General features: G+C 46.6%; 1 protein-coding gene across 3 annotated transcripts in view; it reads left to right on the top strand.

Annotated features, from left to right (window-relative positions):
* ripor2 (RHO family interacting cell polarization regulator 2) overlaps positions 1-23,665 on the top strand; it is a 157,207-nt gene that overhangs the window by 75,884 nt on the left and 57,658 nt on the right. For all 3 annotated transcript variants that reach the window (XM_055654291.1, XM_055654272.1, XM_055654281.1), the window contains exons 2-3: positions 18,563-18,686; positions 20,725-20,880. In XM_055654291.1, the coding sequence (XP_055510266.1) occupies positions 18,563-18,686; positions 20,725-20,880 (280 nt within the window). The remainder of the gene's footprint in view (positions 1-18,562; positions 18,687-20,724; positions 20,881-23,665) is intronic.

The raw sequence follows: 23,665 nt of genomic DNA, 5'->3' as shown, positions 1-23,665 counted from the left end.
ACAACCAGTTTTAGCTCCAGTCAGTTTTGCAGACAGCAACTGGGTGCAGCAGGCTAAAGGAGATCTCCCGGAGACGTCTCGTTTGATAGGGGCTGCAGGCAGACTAGCTGGTGCCTGTCTCGATGTCTGGATGAAGCAAAGAGATTTTTTGGAGAGGGACACCACGGAACACTAACCGGTCGCCCCTCGCTGTGGATTGAGTGAGAGGGAGTCCCGGTGGTGCAGCAGTAGAGTTGCTGCCTTACAGCGCTTGCAGCGCCGGAGACCCGGGTTCGATCCCGACTACGGGTGCTTGTCTGTACGGAGTTTGTACCTTCTCCCCGCGACCTGCGTGGGTTTTCTCCGGGATCTTCGGTTTCCTACCGCACTCCAAAGACGTACAGGTTTGTATGTTAATTGGCTTGGTATAAATGTTTAAAAAAATTGTTCCTAGTGGGTGTAGGATAGTGTGAATGTGCAGGGATCGCTGGTCGGCGCGGATCCGGTGGGCCGAAGAGCCTGTTTCCACACTGTATCTCTAAAATAAACTGAACTAAACTATGCTGATATTATAGAAACAAAGAACCACAGATGCTGGTTTTACACCAAAGATAGACTCAAAGTACTGGAGCATCTCTGGAGAAAAACAAGATGCTGTCTGATCCATTGAGTGACTCCAGCACTTTGTGTCTATCTTCCATGTAATGATACTGTTTGACATTGATTATGACTGTCAGTAAACAGGGTAGTTTAGTTTATTTTATTTTATTGTCACGTGGGTATATTAGACCCCTTCGGACGTGGCACCATGGGTGTCTCCAGGGTGCTATTCCCTATATGGTGGACGCCTGTGCGTGACTTTGTTTAACGTGGGGAGACTGGTGCACAGACAGCCACCGCATGGTCCTTGACAGATCTGTGTCAGGATCCAGTGGCATGGAGTCCAAGACGACCGGAGACTCATTTCTGCTGCATCCTTCATCCGCCTTCAGCCATGATCATATTGAATGGCGGTGCTGGCTTGAAGGGCCGAATGACCAACTCCTGCACCTATTGTCTATTGTCGATTACCTTCCCAGCCGTTGTGACGCTCCACCAAGATCAACCATCGTCCTCCGCCTGTTCCACCGTTGAGGTCTTGGTTGGATTGCTCTTTGTCAGAGACCTCCCCCCTCGACCTTAAAGCCCTGTTCCACTGTATGAGTTAACTCAAAGAGTTCTCCCGAGTTTGCCCTGATTCGAACTCGGAGATTCACGGTAATGGCCATTCGTCGGTACTCGGGGCTCTCGTGGACATTTTTCAACATGTTGAAAAATCTTCACGAGTCTTACCTGCCGTTAGCGAGTCTTCCCTGAGTACCTGCCATTAGCGTTACGAGCCGCTAAGCGACATCCCCGAGCTCCGACGTACCCGCTACGTTTATTCTCCGTGCTTACCACGAGTTTGATTTTTTTTTAAACTCGGGAGATCTCTTAAATGAACTCGCATTGTGGGACAGGGCCATTACCGCCATGGGTGGCCAAACCAGGAGCATAGCTCTAGATGGCATCACTCTCAAGATCTCAGGACCACACAAGCTTCTCCACCACGACAAGGTGACAATCCACGGAGAGACCAGAGGTATTTGTTGCAAAGTGCAGTGCTGTTCCAAGCAATGCTAAAGTAAGATACAACACACCCCTTGGAACTAAATCTGCCTTTTAAAACGATTTCTAGAGGGATCTGTGTCTGTTATTCAGGTTGTTTTAGTCATGTCATTATTATCTGATGCTTCCTCTTGGAACAATGTGTTGCCCCCATGGACACGGTCCATACTGATCTCACAGTGGTAGAGTTGCGGCCTCATAGGTTCGATCCTGACCACGGGTGCTGTCTGTGTGGAGTTTCCACGTTCTCCCTGTGACGACATAGATTTCCTCCGGGTGCTGGTTTCCTCCCATATCCCGAAAATGTGTGGGTTTGTAGGTTAATTAGCCATCTAGTGTGTAGGGAGCGAATGTGAAGGTGGGATCGCATGGAACCTTCATCAGTCAGAGTATTGAGTATCGAAGTTGGGAGGTCATGTTGCAGTTTTCTAAGACGTTGGTGAGGCCGCATTTAGAATATTGTGTTCAATTCTGGGCACCATGTTATAGGAAAGAGATTGTCAAGCTTGAAAGGGTTCAAAAAAGATTTACGAGGATGTTGCCAGGACTCGGGGACTTGAGCTATAGGGAGAGGTTGAGCAGGCTGTGTCTCTATTCCTTAGAGCGCAGGAGGATGAGGGGTGAGCTTATAGAGGTGTACAAAATCATGAGCGGACTAGAACGGGTCGGTGCACAGAGTCTCTTGCCCAGAGCAGGGGAATCGAGGACCAGTGAGTGGAGGAAGATTTATTAGGAACCCGAAGGGCAACTTTTTTACACAAAGGGTGGTGGATGTATGGAACGAGCTGCCAGAGGAAGTCGTCGAGGCAGGTACTCTGCCTCAGAAGGCGGTGGAGGCCGGTTCTCTGGATGCTTTCAAGAGAGAGTTAGATAGAGCTTTTAAAGATAGTGGAGTCAGGGGATATGGGGAGAAGGCAGGAATGGGGTACTGATTGGGGATGATCAGCCATGATCACATTGAATGGCGGTGTTGGCTCGAAGGGCCGAATGGCCCACTGCACCTATTGTCTATTGTACTAAATGTCTTTCAAATGTTGTTATAGTCCCTGCCTCAACTACCTCTTCAGTCGGTTCTTTCCATATAGACGGCACCCTCTGTGTGAAAAAGATGACCCTCAGGTTCCTATTAAATCTTTCCCCCCTTACCTTAAACCTCGACTCCCTTACTCAGGGCAAGAGACTCTGTGCATTCACCCTATCTGTTCCCCTCCTGGTCTTATTCACCTCTATAAGATCCCTCATCCTCCAGAGCTCCAAGGAATAAACTCCTAGGCTGCCCAACCTCTCCCTAGAGCTCAGACCCTCGAGTCCTGGCAACAACCTCGCGAATCTTCTCTGCACCCTTTCCAGCTTCATGCACCCTTTCCAGCTAGTCTTGGAGAAAAGATATGAATCTCACGGTTACAGGTCTCTCAGCGTAGCACTGATAATATGTTGGAGAGTCTGGAGATGTATTTTATAGCACAACCCTCTGAACTATAGATGGGGACTCTGCCCCCTGCGTCATTATGACAATTACTCCCCCAATTCTCTCCAGGAATGGCAGACAGAAACAGATTTCATAGAAACATAGAAAATAGGTGCAGGAGTAGGCCATTCGGCCCTTCGAGCCAGCACCGCCATTTAATATGGTCATGGCTGATCATCTACCCTTTCATGCTTTCTCCCCATATCCCTTGATTCCATTTGCCCAAAGTGCTAAATCACACTCTCTCTTGAAAACTTCCTGTCAAATGGCCTCCACTGCCTTCTGTGGCTGAGAATTCCACCTGAGAATTTCACTTAGAAGGCTAAAGACATTCATTTTGACTTTAGACTTTCGAGATACAGCGTGGAAACAGGCCCTTCGGCCTACTGAGTCCGAGCCACTCCGTACATTAGCACTATCCGATATACTTGGGACAATCGGGCGGCACAGTGGCCCAGCGGGAGAGTTGCTGCCTCACAGCGCCACAGACTCAGGTTCGATCCTGACCACGGGTGCTGTCTGTACTGAGTTGGTACGTTCTCCCTGGGACCTGTGTGGGTTTTCACCGGGTGCTCAGGTTTCCTCCCACACTCCCAAGGCGTACAGGTTTGTTGGTGAATTGGCTTTGGTAAAATTATAAATTGTCCCTCGTGTATAATAATAATAATAATACATTTTATTTATGGGCGCCTTTCAAGAGTCTCAAGGACACCTTACAAAAATTTAGTAACAGAATAAAAAACATGTAAGCAGAATGAAACAAAACAAAAAATAACGACAAAAAAAAATAAAATAATAATAAAGACATCAACAATATACAATTTAACGACACAATTCAAAGACACAATTCAAAGAGAGAGCAGCGGCAGCTAATTGCGCCAGCGTTCACTCTCCCTTCCAGCAGCCATCTTGGAAACGGAACAAATTAAGAATCATTTAACATAGAAACATCCCCCCACAATGGTTTCCATTATGAGGGAAGGCACAATGTCCAGTCTCCATCCCCAGTTCACCCATAGTCGGGCCTATTGAGGCCTCCACAGTTGCCTCTACGGAGGCCCGATGTTCCAGGCCGTTCTCACCGGGTGATGTTGGTCCGGCGTCGGGAGAGTCCTCTCAGCGGCTTGGGACACCTGGAACGGCCGCTTCCTTACCGGAGACGGCGGCTTCCGAAGCCAACAAGGCCGCGACGGTTGGAGCTCCACCACTGGCGATCTCATCAAGAGATCCCAGGCTCCCAATGTTGAAATCAGCGCTGCCGCCCGCAGTTGGTCGTCCCGCAGACCCACAGCTCCGCGATATTTTCCTCGGCGGTCTCAGCTCACCGGAGCTCCAGCGAGGCGATCCAGCGCGGCGAACCAGGCAAGGCATCGACCGCTCCGCGATAGCGCTCCAGCGCTGTGCCGCCACCAAAGCCGAAGGTGCTGGGCAGTCACCGACAGGAAACGCCGCTCCAGGCCCGCTGGTAGGCCGCTAGGACGGGTCGAAACTGCAGCGCGGAGAGAAGCTGCCTCTCCGACCAGGTAGGGACCTAGAAAGTAGTTTCCCCCTCCCCCCACATAAAAAAGTCTAGACCTCCTAAAACAAAATACAAAACTCACTAAAAATTAAAGAAAAGAGTGGAAAAATCGGACAGCTGCTAGCTAGGCAGCCGCCCCAAGATGGCGCCCCCCCCCCCCCCCCCTGTATAGGATAGTGCCGGTGAACGGGATGATCGAAGGTCAGCGCGGACTCTGTGGGCCGAAGGGCCTGTTTCCACACTGTATTCATACTTTTATCTAAAGAAAAGTAACAATCACAAAGTGGTCTTGTTGAGTCTCACTGTCTATAATCCATTTTCACCTGGCCCACAGCTAACAATGGCCTATTTCCAGTATTATCGTTACTTTTCTATATCTCTCTATACCACTGCCTGTATCTCTCGTTTCCCTTTCCCCTGACTCCCAGTCTGAAGAAGAATCTCGACCTGAAACGCCACCCATTCCTTCTCTCCAGAGATGCTGCCTGACCCGCGGAGTTACTCCATCTTTTTGTATCTATTTAAACCAGCATTTGCAATTCCTTCTAAAACTAAGCTAGACTATAACCTGGAGCAAGAATCACACACAGTCACAGGGAGAACGTGCAAACTCCAAACAGACAAAACCCTAGGTCGAGATAGAACCTTGGTCATGAAAATGCTCATGGTGTTTGCATTCTTAAAGAAGCTTGTTAAAAACAAGTTTAGCTGAACTTAGTATTGGGACACAGGGCGGAAACAGGCCCTTTGGCCCACCGAGTCCGATTCAACCAGCGATCATCCCACACACTATCGCTATCCTACACACGCTAGGGACAATTTACCAATGTTACTGAAGCCAATTAAACTGGAAACCTGCACGTCTTTGGAGTGTGGGAGAAGGCTGGAGCACCCAGAGAAAACTCACGCAGGTCACAGGGAGAACGTGCAAACTCCGTGCAGACAACACTCGTGGTCAGGATGGAACCCGGGTCTCTGACGTTGAGAGGCAGCAACTCCAAATTTGAGGAAGGACATTCTTGCTATTGAGGGAGTGCAGCGTAGGTTCACAAGGTTAATTCCCGGGATGGCGGGACTGTCATATGCTGATAGAATGGAGCGGCTGGGCTTGTATACTCTGGAATTTAGAAGGATGAGAGGAATTTTCATTGAAACATATAAGATTATTAAGGGTTTGGACACACTAGAGGCAGGAAACATGTTCCCGATGTTGGGGGAGTCCAGAACCAGGGGACACAGTTTAAGTATAAGGGGTAAGCCATTTAGAACGGAAACACTTTTTCACGCAGAGAGTTGTGAGTCTGTGGAATTCTCTGCCTCAGAGGGCGGTGGAGGCTGGTTCTCTGGATACTTTCAAGAGAGAGCTATATGGGGCTCTTGAAGAAAGCGGAGTCAGGGGATATGGGGAGAAGGCAGGAATGGGGGGACTGATTGTGGATGATCAGCCATGATCAAATTGAATGGCGATGCTGGCTTGAAGGGCCGAATGGCCTACTCCTACACCTATTGTCCATTGTCCTCCCTAGTACTTCTAAACTGACCTTTCAGAGCAGGACCCTTCTTCAGGCCGATGGCATTGGGTGGATGCCTTTGTAAACCGCTTCATCGCTTGTGGTAATGGTGCTCACACTCTGCACCATCCTACCAACGACTCATGCTAGCACGGTCCTGCACATATGGTTTATTGTCTATTGTCTACCACTGCGCCACCGTGCAGCCCCCTTTTTGTTGTCGCGACCATTATTATCGGCTGACAGAGGGGTGGACGATTAAACCGGCTCTGTTACATTGCCCTGAGATGATATATCTTGCTCATGTTACTAAAGCACCAATCCCTGCCTGCTAGTAGGTCTTTATCACATGCTGCAGTCCATAGAACAATGGTTGCTTTTAATTTTGAAGGCTTAACCTTGTGACGTTACTGGCTCTTGTGACTGAGATGTGTTGTGGGTCAAAGAGACCTTTCTTAAATAACTCATAAAAACATCCAAATTGCAAACTAGAGCAAAACGCAAAGTGCTGGGGGAACTCAGCAGAATTTTTAAAAAAGCACATGTGGAGGGAATGGGCGGGCAAAGATAATAATTCTAAAAGGACTGGACAAGCTAGATGTAGGAATAATGTTCCCAATGTTGGGCGAGTCCAGAACCAGGGGCCACAGTCTTAGAATAAAGGGGAAGCCATTTAAGACTGAGGTGAGAAAAAACGTTTTCACCCAGAGAGTTGTGAATTTGTGGAATTCCCTGCCACAGAGGGCAGTGGAGGCCAAGTCACTGGATGGATTTAAAAGACAGTTAGATAGAGCTCTAGGGGCTAGTGGAATCAAGGGATATGGGGGGAAGGCAGGCACGGGTTATTGATTGGGGACAATCAGCCATGATCGCAATGAATGGCGGTGCTGGCTCGAAGGGCCGAATGGCCTCCTCCTGCACCTATTTTCTATGTCTATGTCTAAGATTGGAGTTTACACCCTTTAAGACAGAGATAGATGGATTCTTGATTAGTACGGGTGTCAGGGGTTATGGGGAGAAGGCAGGAGAATGGGGCTGGGAGGGAGAGATAGATCAGCCATGATCGAATGGCGGAGTAGACTGCTCCCATCACTCATGACACAAAAACATGGAAAATAGGTGCAGGAGTAGGCCATTCGGCCCTTCAAGCCAGCATTGTCTTTCAATGCGATCATGGCTGATCATCCAAAATTACGAGAGAGCTAGATAGGTCTCTTAAAGATAGTGGAGTCAGGGGATATGGGGACTAAGCAGGAACTGGGTACTGATTGTGGATCATCAGCCATGATCACATTGAATGGCAGTGCTGACTCGAAGGGCCGAATGGCCTACTCCTGCACCTATTGTCAATAAATTATTGTCTATAATACCCCGTTCCTGCTTTTTCCCCATATCCCTTGATTCTGTTAGCCCTAAGAGCTAAATCTAAAGGGCCTGTTCCACTGTACAAGATAATTCTAGAGTTCTCCCGAGATTCCCCTGATTCGAACTCGGAGAATTACGGTAAGGTACTCGGGGCTCTCGTGGACATTTTTCAACATGTTGAAAAAACTTTACGAGCTTACCGATTTTCCCAAGTACCTGCCGTTAGCATTACGAGCCGCTAAGAGACGTCCCGAGCTCCGATGTACCCGCTATGTACACTCTACGTGCTTACCACGAGTTTGTTTTTTCGGGAGAGCTCGGGAGAGCTCTTGGGTAAACTTGTATAGTGGGACAGGCCCTTTACTCTCTCTTGAAAACACCAGGAACACTTTTCCTGCATCTAGCCTGTCCAATCCCTGAAGAATTTTATATGTTTGTACAAGATCCCTTGACTTTGTGACCCTTCTTCCTACTGACTGTCGTAGTGGGCAGAAAGCTTTTCCTGGTGGCATGGTCTAAAGCCAGGAGTACTGGTCTTGGATCAGACTGGTTGCTCTTTAGGCAGCTGCGAAATGCAAGCACAGTTGCAATTAGAAAAGCCAAAGCTGATCATTTCCTTACTGAAACTTCAAATAACCTCAACAATCCGTTGAAATTCTGGAAAACCATTAAATCAATAACTGGAAATAACAATGTTATTGAGCTACCTCCATGCATTGTCAAAGATTCTACCCAAATTTATGAAAAGGCTGACCTGCTTGGTTGTTTTAATGAGCATTTCATTGCCTCTGGTTCACTTTTCAACTCTCAATATACAGCTCAAGGCTCCTCTGCTTGCTCTGATAGTAGTTGTTTTTTTGAGGAACAAGCCTTTACTTTTGACGCTGTTACACTTTCAGAAGTGCACAAGGCCCTGAGATGTTTAGACACAAAAAAATCGGCAGGTCCAGACAACCTTGAGCCTTACTTCCTAAAGTTAGCCGCTGATTTTATTGCATTGTCCCTGACTTATCTTTTTAATCTATCCCTGGAGACAAACGAAATTCCCCTTATTTGGAAATCTGCCTTTGTTCTCCCACTGTTAAAGGGGGGGGGACCCCACTGTGCTAAACAACTATAGGCCCATCTCCAAACTGTCTGTTTTAATTAAGGTGCTGGAATCCATTGTAAATCATCAACTGAAGAACTTTTTATCAACTAACAGTATTTTATCTGAATTTCAATCTGGTTTTAGGAGAAAATATAGTACGTCAACAGCTGCTTTAAAAGTAGTAAATGATTTTATTGAATTTTTAGACAATAAGCAACACTGTGCAGCCCTTTTCCTTGACCTATCAAAGACTTTCAATACTGTGGATCATGCCTTATTGTTACAAAGACTATGCAGCATCGATTTGTCTGATCAAGCTGTCTGTTGGTTTAAAAACTATCTATCAGGCAGATCCCAGTGTGTGCGAGCATAAGGTATTACTTCTAGCTCTCTTAATGTATCCAAGGGTGTGCCACAGGGATCGGTTTTAGGACCTTTATTATTTACTATTTATATTAATAGTTTAGATCATAAAGCTCCGAACGCAAATTTTCACTTTTATGTTGATGACACAGTGATACATTGCTCTGCGTCTACCCCAAATTAGGCTCTCTGTCAGCTCCAAACTGCTTTTAACACTGTGCAACGTAACCTGTGTGATTTAAAACTTGTTTTAAATGCTGACAAGACAAAGCTCATGCTGTTCACTAAAGCTAAATCAAAGCCCTCGGACCTCCCTCCCATCACCACTTTGCAGGGCTCTGTGATTGAATCTGTGTCTCAATATAAATATCTGGGAATTATAATTGACGATTCTCTCTCTTTTAAACCTCATATCCAGCAACTTGTGAAAAAACTAAAGATAAAATTAGGTTTTTACTTTAGAAACAAATCTTGTTTTTCTTTTGAAGCCAAAAAAAGACTTGTTGCTGCAACGTTTATGTCTGTGTTGGACTATGGTGATGTTTTATATATGAATGCATCTTCAAAATGTCTACAGTCTTTGGACACGGTCTACCACGGTGCACTGAGATTTGTTACTAATTAAAAAACCCTCACGCACCACTGCTCTTTGTATGCTCAAGTTGGCTGGTTTGCCCTGTCCACCCGCAGACTCCATCATTGGCATATCCTTATTTATAAGACTATCCTCGGTGTTCTTCCTTCATACCTGCAGAAGTATGTGATTCGAAAAAGCACAGGAACTTATCAGCTCCGCTCTGTTAGCCCGTTGGAGTGTGGGAGGAAACCGGAGCAACTGGAGAAAACGGGGAGAACGTACAAACTCCGTACAGACAGCACCCGTAGTCAGGATCAACCCTGGGTCTCTGGCGCTATAAAGCAACAAATCTACTGCTGCAATCAGTAACCAGTCTATAACCAGTCAGTTGGTTTAACTGGGTTTAAAAGTATATTTAATTCAATTGCAGAACAAAAAGGAAAACAAATCAAATGATCAATTGAAGATTAAGACTACATGCATTTTAAAGATCTCTGCGATGCCTTTCCTTATAATTCATTCCCTTTCTTGATTAGGTGTGTAGGAAAGTCTGAAGAAGGGTCTCGGACCGAAACATCCCCCATTCCTTCTCCCTAGAGATGCTGCCTGTCCCGCTGAGTTACTCCAGCAATCTGTGTCTACCTTCCCTTTTTTGATTAGTAAGTGTGTCGGTGGTTATGGGGAGAAGGCGGGAGAAAGAGATAGGAGGTTGGGAGGATGAGGTAGATCAACCATGACTGAATGGCGGAGTAGACTTGATGGGCCAAGTAGCCTAATTCTGCACCAATCTCTTAATAATAATCAATAATAATGAATAATGAGTAAGTTTATTGGCCAAGTATATTCACATACAAGGAATTTGCTTTGGTGCTCCGCCCGCACATGACAACATGACATACAGTGACAGTTAGGAATGACACATAAAACATTAAACATTAATAATAAAACATTATCGATTAAACATGTGAATTAAATAAAATACCAGAGCAAAAGGAGGCTACAGATCTTGTGATGTAAGCAAGCAGTAATGTAGATGGATGGAATAAATAGTTATCCATGGACACATCTGAAGAACATACAATGCAATTACTAATGTTGGTCGAGTATTTTATGAAGTACGTAAGCAAGTAAGTAAGTAAGTAAGTTTATTGGCCAAGTATTCACATCACAAACAAGGAAATTGACTTGGTGCTCCGCCCACAAGTAACAACATGACATACAGTGACAGTTACGAATGACTCAGAAAACATTAAACATGAATAATAATAAAACATTAATGATAAAACACCATTGATCGAGCATGTGAACCAACAAAATACAAAATATTTTTCCTTTTGCTCTTGATTTTCAGCCCATTTTATTTTCATAGCAGGAAACAAGTCCAGGGATGCAAATTTAATGATTGTTCTAGGATGGTTTTATAGCCACATGTGTGAAATGCTAACACTTTGATATTCTTTACCTTACAAACTGTTCAGTAGAGTATTGCCTGACTCCTGATCCCCGATTAGCAAGTGTGCAGAAGTGGTCCACTGGGCCCGCTTGTGAGAAGCACCATCTTTTGGGAGACTCTAGGACCAGGGTGCACCGGCTCAGAATAAAAGGACCTACCTTTAGGAAGGAGACGAGGAGGAACTTATTTTGCCAGAGGGTGGTGAATCTGTGGAATTCATTGCCACAGACGGCTTGATTCTTGATTAGTGCGGGTGTCAGGGGTTATGGGTAGAAGGCAGGAGAATGGGGTTGAGAGGGAAAGGCAGATCAGCCGTGATTGAATGGCGGAGTAGACTTGATGGGCCGACTGGCCTATTTCTGCTGCGAGAAATTGTGAACTTTCCAAAGTCCGTACTCCAGCTGTTATGAATGGAGCCCGATCCAGGCGAGCCCCCAGGCTGCTGCAGAGCATCCAGCCATCGCCTTCCTTGGTCAACCAGCGACCCCATGTCCCTCTCCTCTCCTCGCCTCGCCTCGCCCGTCCACCTTTGTTCCCCGGGTGGTGGGAGCCTCCCGGAACCGACCTCGAGGGTGCGGTGGGCCAGACCCAACTTCCCTCTCCTCTCCTCCGGCTTCACTCCTCGCCCCTCCTGTCTGCCGTCATCGCCGGATCCATCCTCCCGGATGCATGGCGGGAGAGAATTTGGTCCTTGACATCAGTAGGCAGAAACACAAAACACAATCGATCCAGTAACAATGTACCGATACATGATAAGGGAATAACGTTTAAAGCCTGTAAAGTCCAATCAAGTCTGGGGGTCATCAACGAGGTAGATAGTAGTTCAGGACCACTCTCTGGTTGTGGGTAGGATGGTTCAGTTGCCTGATAACAGCTGGGAAAAACCTGTCCCTGAATCTGGAGCTGTGTGTTTTCACATTTCTCCAACTTTTGCCCGATGGGAGAGGGGAGAAGAGGGAGTGGCCAGGGTGTGACTCGTCCTTGATTATGCTGCTGGCCTTGCCGAGGCAGCGTGAAATGTAGATGGAGACAATGGAAAGGCAATAATAAAGTACTGTAAACTAAAACATCTGTACAACTGTAAAATAACATCCCTACCCTTACGTGTAGGAAGGAACTGCAGATGCCGGTTTACACCGATGATGGACATAATATGCTGGAGTAACTCAGCGGGACAGGCAGCATCTCTGGAGAGAAGGAATGGGTGACGTTTCCGGTCGAGACCCTCCTTCAGACCCATTCCTTCTCTCCAGAGATGCTGCCTGTCCCGCTGAGTTACTCCAACGTTTTGTGTCTGTCTTCAATGGAAAGGAGGTTGGTTTGTGTGATGGTCTGGGCTGCGTTCACAATTCTCTACAATTTCTTGCAGTTTTGGATTGAGCTGATCCCAATCCATGCCGTGGTGCTCCCTGGTTGCTGCGAAGAAGCGATTCTTCATCCTGGTGGTCACGGCTTTCCTGTGCGGCACTGTAGTGCAGCTGACCAAACCGCTGCCTCACAGCGTCTGAGACCCAGCTTTGATTCTGACCTCCAGTGCTGTCTGTGTGGAGTTTGCACGTTCTCCGTGTGACTTTTTGCCGAGTGCTCCGGTTTCCTCCTACATCCCAAGGACGGGTGGATTTGTGCGTTAATTGGCCTCTGTAAAATGCTCCTGGTGTGTAGTCAGTGGATACGAAAGTCAAATCAAGTCAAGTCAAGAGAGTTTATTGTCATGTGTCCCTGATAGGACAATGAAATTCTTGCTTTGCTGCAGCACAACGGGATATTGTAGTCATACATACAGATCAGATCAGTGTGTCCATAAACCGTAGAATATATATATACACACATCAGTAAACAGATAAAGTGCAATAGGTTGTTATGGTTCATAGTTTGTTTGAAGTTGTGTTTAATAGTCTGATGGCTGTGGGGAAGAAGCTGTTCCTGAATCTGGATGTTGCAGATTTCAGTCTCCTGTACCTTCTACCTTCTACCCGGTGGCAGCGGAGAGATGAGTGTGTGGCCAGGATGGTGTGGGTCCTTGATGATGCTGGCAGCCTTTTTGAGGCATAACATGGAAATAATGTGAACGGGTGATTGATGGTCGACATGGGCCCGATGAGTGAGTTAGGCCATTCAGCCCATCGAGTGCTCCAACATTCAATCGTGGTTGACCTATCTCAACCTTATTTCTTAGTTAGTTTTGTTCAGTCTTTTATTGTCACATGTACCGAGATACGGTGAAAAGCTTTTGTTTGCATGCTATCCGTGGACTGTCACCTTGTCGTGCTGGAGAAGCTTGTGTGGTCCTGAGATCCTGAGAGCGATGCCGTCTGGAGCTGTGTTCCTGGTAGGGCCACCCATGGCGATAAGGTCGAGGGGGAGGACTCTGACAAAGTGCAATCCAACCAAGACCTTAACGGTTGAAAAGGCGGTGTATGATTGCTGACCTTAGTGGAGCGTCACAACGGCTGGGAAGGCGGATGAAGGCTGCAGCAGAAAAGGGTCTCTGGTCGTCTAGGACTCCATGCCATTGGATCCTGACCCAGATCTGTCAAGGACCGTGGGTTGGCTGTCTGTGCCAGTCTCCCCATGTTAAATAAAGTCACGCACAGGCGTCCTCCATATAGGGAATAGCACCCTGGAGACACCCATGATCAACCATGACCGAAGGGGGACTAAGAAGAATCCAGTCAAAAAGACAATGCATGAATACAATAGACAATAGACAATAGGTGCAGGAGTAGGCCATTCGGCCCTTTGAGCCAGCACCACCATTTACTGTGATCATGGCTGATCATCCACAATCAGTACCCCGTTCCTGCCTTCCCACCATATCCCTTGACTCCGCTACCTTTAAGAGCCCTATCTAACTCTCTCTTGCATACAATCAAGCCATCTATGGTGCAAAGATGAACGATAAAGGGTGCAACATTTAGTGCAAAGGGTGTGTTTCCATGCAGACAGCTCAACCATCCTACCACAACTAGAGAGCAGTCCCGAGCTATCTACCTCATTGGATTTTACTGGACTTTATCTTTCACTAAACATTATTCCCTTTATCATGTATCTATCTGTGCACTGTGAATGGCTCGATTGTAATCATGTCTTGTCTTTCCGCTGACTGCTCAGCACGCAACAAAAGCTTTTCACTGTACTCAGTACACGGTGGTGCAGCGGTAGAGTTGCTGCCTCACCAACGCCAGAGGCCCGGGTCCGTTCCCGACTACGGGTGCTGTCTGTACGGAGCTTGCACGCTCTCCCCGTGACCTGCGTGGGTTTCTCCGGGTGCTGCGGTTTCCTCCCACAATCCAAAGACGTACAGGTTTGTAGGTCAATTGGCTCGGTATAATTATAATTTGTCATTAGCGTGTGTAGATAGCGTTAATGTGCGGGGATCGCTGGTCGGCACGGTGTGCTCGGTGGGCCGAAGGGCCTGTTTCCGTGCTGTATCTCTCAACTAAATTAAACTAAACTAAACTAAGCATGGATTCGTACATGGATACGACAGGTTTAGAGGGATATGGGCCAAACGCAGGCAGGCGGGACTAGTGTAGTTGAGACATGTTGGCCGGTGTGGGCAAGTTGGGCCAAAGGGCCTGTTTCCATGCTGTATGACTCTATAACTAAACTCTATGACTCTATAACTAAATAGGACGTACATGGTAAATGGTAGGGAATTGAAGAATACAGTGGAACAGAGGGATCTGGGTATAACCGTGCATAGTTCCTTGAAGGTGGAATCTCATATAGATAGGGTGGTAAAGAAAGCTTTTGGTATGCTAGCCTTTATAAATCAGAGCATTGAGTATAGAAGCTGGGATGTAATGTTAAAATTGTACAAGGCATTGGTGAGACCAAATCTGGAGTATGGTGTACAATTTTGGTCGCCCAATTATAGGAAGGATGTCAACAAAATAGAGAGAGTACAGAGGAGATTTACTAGAATGTTGCCTGGGTTTCAACAACTAAGTTACAGAGATAGGTTGAATAAGTTAGGTCTTTATTCTCTGGAGCGCAGAAGGTTACGGGGGGACCTGATAGAGGTCTTTAAAATGATGAGAGGGATAGACAGAGTTGATGTGGACAAGCTTTTCCCTTTGAGAATAGGGAAGATTCAAACAAGAGGACATGACTTCAGAATTAAGGGACAGAAGTTTAGGGGTAATATGAGGGGGAACTTCTTTACTCAGAGAGTGGTAGCGGTGTGGAATGAGCTCCCAGTGGAAGTGGTGGAGGCAGGTTTATTGGTATCATTTAAAAATAAATTGGATAGGCATATGGATGAGAAGGGAATGGAGGGTTATGGTATGAGTGCAGGCAGGTGGGACTAAGGGGAAAAAAAATGTGTTCGGCACGGACTTGTAGGGCCGAGATGGCCTGTTTCCGTGCCTTAATTGTTATATGGTTATATGGTTATATGGTTATTATAACTTTAAAAACGAAACTATACTAAGCTAAACTAAACTAAACTGATGATCTGAAGGAAAGTCTCAACCCGAAATGCCACCCATTCCTTCTCTCCAGCGATGCTGCCTGGCCCACTGAGTTACTCCAGCATTTTGTGCCTGTCTTAGACTAAACAAAGCCTTGTGCATTGTGTCTCAATCTAGCACAAATGCACCTACGCATTTGTGTTGACTCTGCCATGCATGTGTTGTTACAGCTTCTACTGTTGCAAGACTATAGTACACAGAGTTCTGCATTGCTAATGAAATTATCAAACTTGCAGAGAATTGAGAGCGCAGCCCGGCCAGACCTTCACGCTAAAACCGACCTCCCTTCCGTTGACTCCATCCACACTTCACGCTGCCTCGGCAAGGCCAGCAGCATAATCAAGGACCAGCCCCACCCCGGCCACTCCCTCTTCTCCCCTCTGTGTGTGAACACACCCCTCCCGATCAGTGCCTTGTACCCTGTTTCCTCATTTACATCTCCTTTAAACTTTGCCCCTCTCACCTTCAAGCTCTTTCTCCAAGATTATTGCGAACAGATCAGCTGCCAACTTGCCAAGGTGGTCAACGCATAACATTGTCAGTGAGTGGGAGTTTAGTACCGAGCAGTAAACATAGTTGTCACGGACACACAGCATGGAAACAGACCCTTGGGCCACATCTCAACAACCCATTCTCACAACCCCTTATATTCTCCGATCCAGTCCAAACCAGTTCAATTCCAAAGGACGGACAAATTAGATGGCTGAGGAACTTCGACATGTCCCCAACCCTACTCTCACCAATTTCCACAGATAATGTTCAATAAAGTTTGATTAAAGATAGTCCAAGGATCTCCAATGAGGTAGAAGGGAGGTCAGGACAGCTCTCTAGTTGGTGGTAGGATGGTTCAGTTGCCTGATAACAGCTGGGAAGAAATTGTCCCTGAATCTGGAGGTGTGTGTTTTCACATTTCTGTACCGCTTGCCCGATGGGAGAGGGGAGAAGAGGGAGTGGCCAGGGTGCGACTGGTCCTTGATGATGCTGCTGGCCTTGCCGAGGCAGCGTGAGGTGTTGATAGAGTCAATGGCAGGGAGGTTGGTTTGTGCGATGGTCTGGGCTGCGTCCACAATTCTCTGCAATTTCTTGTAGGTCTTGGATGGAGCTGTTTCCAAACCAAGCCTCTGCAGAAAGTCTTCTCTCAAAGACTTCTCTCAAAGGCGAAAAGATCAAATATTATTCATTAATATTCAAGTGTTAGTGGATTATAATTAATTTCTAATTACAGCTGCTCTGATCCACTTGTTTTCTTCACTGTATCGTTGCACCTTCCCATTTATCCCAGACTTGAAACGTGTCAAATTTTTCCAATTCTAATTATTCACCTAGTTCAAAGATGTTCAATAAACAATAGACAAAAGGTGCAGGAGTAGGCCATTCGGCCCTTCGAGCCAGCACCGCCATTCAATGTGATCATGGCTGATCATCCACAATCAGTACCCCGTTCCTGCCTTCTCCTCGTATCCCCTGATCTTTAAGAACTCTATCTAGCTCTCTCTTGAAAGTATCCAGAGAACCGGCCTTCACTGCCTTCTGAGGCAGAGAATTCCACAGATTCACAACTCTCTGGGTTAAAAGGTTTTTCCTCATCTCTGGTCTAAATGGCTTACCCCTTATTCTTAAACCGTGGCCCCTGGTTCTGGACTCCCCCAACATCGGGAATGTGTTTCCTGCCTCTAGTGTGTCCAATCCCTTAATAATCTTATATGTTCATCTCTATCCAGATCATTGCATTACATGTTCATAAGACATTGGAGCTGAATTAGGCCATTCGGCCCATCTAGTCTATTCTGCCCAGCAATCATGGCTATTTCACTGTACCACAGCACACACGACAATAATACACTAAACTAAATGATCTTCTGGATCATAAGATCATAAGACATTAGGAACACAATTAGGCCCACAGTGTTTGCTCTCCCATTCAATCATGGCTGATCTATCTTTCCCTCTCAACCCCATTCTCCTGCCTTCGCCCCATAACCTTTGACACTAATCAAGAGACTATCAATCTCTGCTTTAAAAATGCCCATTGACTTGACCTCCACAGCCGTGCGTGGCAGTGAATTCCACAGATTTGCCGCCGTCTGACTGAAGAAATTCCTCCTCATCTCCTTTCCACAGGTGCGTCCTTTTACTCTGAGGCTGTGCCCTCTGGTTCTGAACTCTCCCACTAGTGGAAACAAGAGTGATACAGCGTGGAAACAGGCCCTTCGGCTCAACTTGCTCACGCCGACCAACATATCCCAGCTACACTCGTCCCACCTGCAATTGACGTTTCAGGTCGGGACCCTTCGTCAGACTTAAGAAGGATCCTCAGACTTCAGACTCAAGAACGTTTCCAACCCAAAACGTCACCTATTCCCTTTCTCTAGAGACGCTGAGTTACAATAGGCAATAGACAACAGGTGCAGGAGTAGGCCATTCGGCCCTTCGAGCCAGCACCGCCAAGAGAGAGGGAGATAATCCAGCTTATTGTGTCTGTCTTTGGTACGAGGAGGTTTCTGGGAGCTGGTGTCTGGCTCAAGATGACTAGTTCCAGCGATGCTGCCTGACCCACTGAGTTACCCTGAGATACAGGCCACACCCTGGCCACTCCCTCTTCTCCCCACTCCCATCAGGCAAAAGGTACAGAAGTGTGAAAACACACACCTCCAGATTCAATTTATTCCCTGCTGTTATCAGGCAACGGAATCATCCTACCACAACCAACGAGCGGTACTGAACTACTTTGCTGACCCTCGGACAAAACCCTGATCGGGCTTTCCTGGATTTAAATTGCACTAAACGTCATTCCTTTATCATGTATCTACACACCGTGAGTGGCTTGATTGCAATCATGTGTAGTCTTTTCTCTGACAGACACAAAATGCTGGAGTAACTCAGCGGGACGGGCAGCACGTCTGGAGAGAAGGAATGGCTGACGTTTCGGGTCGAGACCCTTCTTCAGACTTCAGTCTTTTCTCTGTTTGCTGTACCTCGGTCCACGTGACAATAAACTGAACTGAAACTGCACCACTTTGAGTCGATCACTGGCATTGGTAGCATGGATTAAATGGTGACGGGACTCCTAGCCACTCGGGTTTGCTCAGTACTGTTTTTTTTTTCTTTCGAGCAGAAATCACGGCCAGGTCTCCAGTCATCATGTCGGCAGGATCTCCCTCATCCCCTGGTGGCCCCAACGGTATCATTAGAAGCCAGTCCTTCGCTGGGTTCAGCACACAGCAGGAGAGAAGGTCCAGGTGCGTATGGAGCCTCACTTGTAACTATTCCTTCAGTTTTGTTTAGAGATACAGAGCGGAAACAGGCCCTTCGGCCCGTCGAGTCCACGCCGACCAGCGATCAGCCTGCCCACTAACACTATGTCACACGCACACTAGGGACAATTTACGGAAACCAATTAACCTTATAAACCCGCACGTCTTTGGAGCGTAGGGAGGAGACCGGAGCACCCCAGGAAAAACGCAGGTCATAACGTCTCGCAGCAGAATTAGACCATTCGGCCCATCAAGTCTACTCGAACATTCAATCATGGCTGAAGAGAGTTTTCGCAAAAAGCCTATCCCTTCCTTCTCTCCATAGATGCTGCCTCACCCGCTGAGTTTCTACAGCATTTTGTGTCTACCTCTGATCTACCTCTCCTTCTCAACCCCATTCTCCCACCTTCTCCCCATAGCCCCAAGGGGCGAAGTACAAACTCCGTACCTGCCGTCGGGATCGAACCCGGGTCTCCAGCGCTGCAAGCGCTGTAAGGCAGCATCTCTCAGATCGTGGAGCCTCCTCAACACACACACAGACACGGTGGCGCAGCGATACAGTTGCTGCTTCACGGCGCCAGAGACCCCGGTTCGATCCTGACTACGGGTGCTGCCTGTACAGAGTTTGTACGTTTTGTATCTTCAGGTTTAGTTTAGTTCAGTATATTATCATGTTTACTGAGGTACAGCGAAAAGCTTTTTTTTCAGTTTTAGTTTTCGTTTTGTTTCAGGTTTAATTTTGTTTGGTTTGGTTTAGTTTTGTTTAGACTTGTTTATTTTAATATAGTTTAGTTTATTGACACATGTACCGAGGTACAGTGAAAAGCATTTGTTGCATTGCTAACCAGTCATTAGATAGACAATACATGATTACAATCGAGCCGTTCACAGTGTACAGATGCATGATAAGGGAATAACGTTTAGTGCAAGGTAAAGCCAGTAAAGTCCAACCTTTCTCCCCATGACCTGCGTGGGTTTCCTCCAGGCGCTCCGGGTTCCTCCCGCACTCCAAAGATGTCCAGGTTTGTTGACAAATCTACTTCGGTAAAATTGTCATCTGTCGTGTCTGCTTCCACCACCAACTTTAGTTTAAAGTTTAAAATAAATTTAACCCTCGCATCTCTTTTCATGGGAGATGGTCTTGGAGGGGAGGATGCTCCTCAAACTGTGCAGCATCCTGGACAATACATCTCACCCCCTCCATGACACACCTGATGAGCACCTTCAGCAACAGACTGGTTCCACCGGGATGCAACACAGAACGCCACAGGAGATCCTTCTTCTCTGTGGCTATCCAACTGTACAACTCCTCCTGTTGTGGGGTAGACTGACTCCCCTCCCCCTTCCTCCCCAATCTTTGCACATCCCCAATCCTTTCTGCTCTTTAACTTCATATTTCATGTATGTTGTGTTATGAATGTTGGCAGATCGCTTTCCCTGCTTGAATATATAAAGTTCTAATGTATCGTATCTTTTTAAATTGACCACTCTTGCCATACAGCATGGAAACAGACCCTTGGGCCCACCAGGTCCATGCCACATCTCAAGAACCCATTCTCACAACCCCTTTTTATTCTCCGATCCAGTCCAAACCAGTTCAATTCCAAAGGACGGACAAATTAGATGGCTGAGGAAGTTCGACATGTCCCCAACCCTACTCTCACCAACTTCCACAGATAATGTTCAATAAAGTTTGATTAAAGATAGTCCAAGGATCTCCAATGACGTAGAAGGGAGGCCAGGACCGCTCTCTAGTTGGTGGTAGGACGGTTCAGTTGCCTGATAACAGCTGGGAAGAAACTGTCCCTGAATCTGGAGGTGTGAGTTTTCACACTTCTGTACCTTTTTGCCCATTGGGAGAGGGGAGTAGAGGGAGTGGCCAGGGTGCGACTGGTCCTTGATTATGCTGCCCTTGTCTATTGTCTATTGACATGTTGGCCGGTGTGGGCAAGTTGGGCCAAATGGCCTGTTTCCACGCTGTGAGAGTCTATGACCCATTTCATTCCAATTTCTTTCCCATCAGGAGTCACTCCTTCGTCGGAAATAACGGAATCCTCAAAAAACCGCAAGGAAAATTGAAGAAAATGAACATTTCGGCGCACAAGAACAACAGCATGCCAAAGGACGTACATCCAAAGAGGATGGATGAAATGTATGAGGTGCTGAAGAGGGGATTAATGTAAGAAATCATGAATATTATCTCCTTCCCCACACTAGAGTGATACACCGGTCAACATGTCCCAGCTACAATGGTCCCACCTGCCTGTGTTTGGTCCATATCCCTCCAAACCTGTCTTATCCATGTACCTGTCTAACTGTTTTTTAAACATTGCGATAGTCCCAGCCTCAACTACCTCCTCTGGCAGCTTGTTCCATTCACCCTTTGTGTGAAAAAGTTACCCCTCAGATTCTTATTAAATCTTTCCCCCTTCACCTTAAACCTATGTCCTCTGGTCCTCGATTCCACTACACTGGGAAGAGACTCTCTGCATCGACCCGATCTTTTCCTCTCATGATTTTGTACACTTCTATAAGTTCACCCCTTATCCTCCTGCGCTCCAAAGAATATAGACCCAGCCTACTCAACCTCTCCCTATAGTTCAGACCCTTTAGTCTTGGCAACATCCTCGTAAATCTTCTCTGTACCCTTTCAAATTTGACAACATGTTTCCTATAACATGGTTCCCAGAATTGAACACAATTTATTCATATTTTTGTCCCTAATAGGTAGTTTCTAATTTTGAGCCTGTGATTCTTTATCTTAAATGTCACAGATACAGTGCATTCCGAAAGTATTCAGACCCCTTCACTTTTCCCACATTTTGTTACATTACGCCATTCTAAAATGGATTAAATTATTTTTTCATCATCAATCTACACACAATACCTCATAATAAAAAAGTGTTTAGAAATGTTTGCAAAGTAATGTTGCCCTGTTGGTGAAGAATGAAATTCAGTCCTTTGCAAGGAGTGACATTGAAACAGGAGCTGTGGAGTCAGTATGGATAGAACTAAGGAATTGTAAGGGTAAAAAGCATGCAGGTACAGCAAGCAGTGAAGAAAGCAAATGGTATGTTGACCTTTCTGAGGAAAGACATTCTTGCCATAGAGGGAGTACAGAGAAGGTTCACCAGACTGATTCCTGGGATGTCAGGACTTTCATATGAAGAAAGACTGGATAGACTCGGCTTGTACTCGCTAGAATTTAGAAGATTGAGGGGGGATCTTATAGAAACATACAAAATTCTTAAGGGGTTGGACAGGCTAGATTCAGGAAGATTGTTCCCGATGTTGGGGAAGTCCAGAACAAGGGGTCACAGTTTAAGGATAAGGGGGAAGTCTTTTAGGACCGAGATGAGAAAAACATTTTTCACATAGAGAGTGGTGAATCTCTGGAATTCTCTGCCACGGAGGGTAGTTGAGGCCAGTTCATTGTCTATATTTAAGAGGGAGTTAGATGTGGCCCTTGTGGCTAAAGGGATCAGGGGGTATGGAGAGAAGGCAGGTACGGGATACTGAGTTAGATGATCAGTCATGATCGTATTGAATGGCGGTGCAGGCTCGAAGGGCCGAATGGCCTACCCCTGCACCTAATTTCTATTTTTCTATGTTTCTATGTAAAGATTAATGACCGGCAGTTCAATCCCAGTGTAGTTTATTGCCAGGATGTGCAGGAAGAAACTGCAGATGCTGTTTAATTAGAAGGCAGACACAAAATGCTTGAGTAACTCAGCAGGACAGGTAGCATCATTAGTTCAGTCTGAAGAAGACCCGAAACGTCATCCATTCCTTCTCTCAGAGATGCTGCCTGTCCCGCTGATTTACTCCAGTATTTTGTGTCTACCTTTAGTTTATTGTCACCTGTACTGAGGTATGGTGGAAAGCTTTTGTTGTGTGCTAACCAGTCAGTGGAACGACCAACCTATTTTCTACATTTCTATTACTGTACAATCGAGCCATTCACAATGCACAGAAACATGATGAGGGAATAACGTTTGGTGCAAGGTAAAAGCCGATCAAAGATAGTCCGAGGATCACCAATGAGGTAGATAGTACTGACCCACACTGACCTTTCTGTCCTGAGCCTCCTCCCCAGCAAATTGGAGAAACAGCACCTCATATTTCACTTCGACAGCTCACAACCCAATGGTATGAACATTGATTTCTCTAACTTCAAGTAATCCCTGCAGCCCCGCTCTCTCTCCATCCCTCATCACCTCTTCTGAGCTCAGTCTGGAGAATGGTGTCGACCTAAAACGTCACCCATTCCTTCTCTCCAGAGATGCTGCCTGTCCAGCTGAGTTCCTCCAGCATTTTGTGTGTATATTCTGTATACTTCTTCAGATCAATATATGTCTATATGCACAGAATCGTAGCCCCACCTCGGCCATGACTGACCATGGGTGATGCATCCTAGCTGTTGGCGGGAGTGACATTCTCTGTGACAATGGTCCCATTTGTGTGTGGTCTCTGGTCTGTTGAAGTCGCTGTGCTCCTTTCTGCGCGCCCGCTTGTCTGCCGCTGCGTTCAACAGTTTCTCTTCCCCCGTGTTGAGATGTTGGTTCAGGGTTACCTCTCCACCTCGTGCGGCCATCAGCCTGAAGAAGACGAACGTCTTGGGGCAGGATACAGAGGCGCCGCCTTCATCACCATCGACGACTTGAACTTGTTGGTCCAGGGTTTCACGTACCTCGTCTCACAACCACCATCACCGACAATAACCATACGAACCTTGGGGCATATAAGGATACAGAGGACCGCCTGTCATCACCATCGGCCCTACAAGTTGATGCCGTCCATTTGTTTCCCCTTAGTCCCACCTCGCCTGCACTCATACCATAACCCGACATTCCCTCTCCTTGGAGACAGATATTGACAAGAGGATCGGGAAGGCAGCTACAACTCTCGCTCGCCTCACAACTCGAGTGTACAGAATATATGTGTGTGTATATACACACATGCAC

Source organism: Leucoraja erinacea, chromosome 2 (assembly GCF_028641065.1).
Source record: "Leucoraja erinacea ecotype New England chromosome 2, Leri_hhj_1, whole genome shotgun sequence".
NCBI classification, from domain to species: Eukaryota; Metazoa; Chordata; class Chondrichthyes; order Rajiformes; family Rajidae; genus Leucoraja; species Leucoraja erinaceus.
This window is presented reverse-complemented; position numbering and strand designations above follow the sequence as displayed.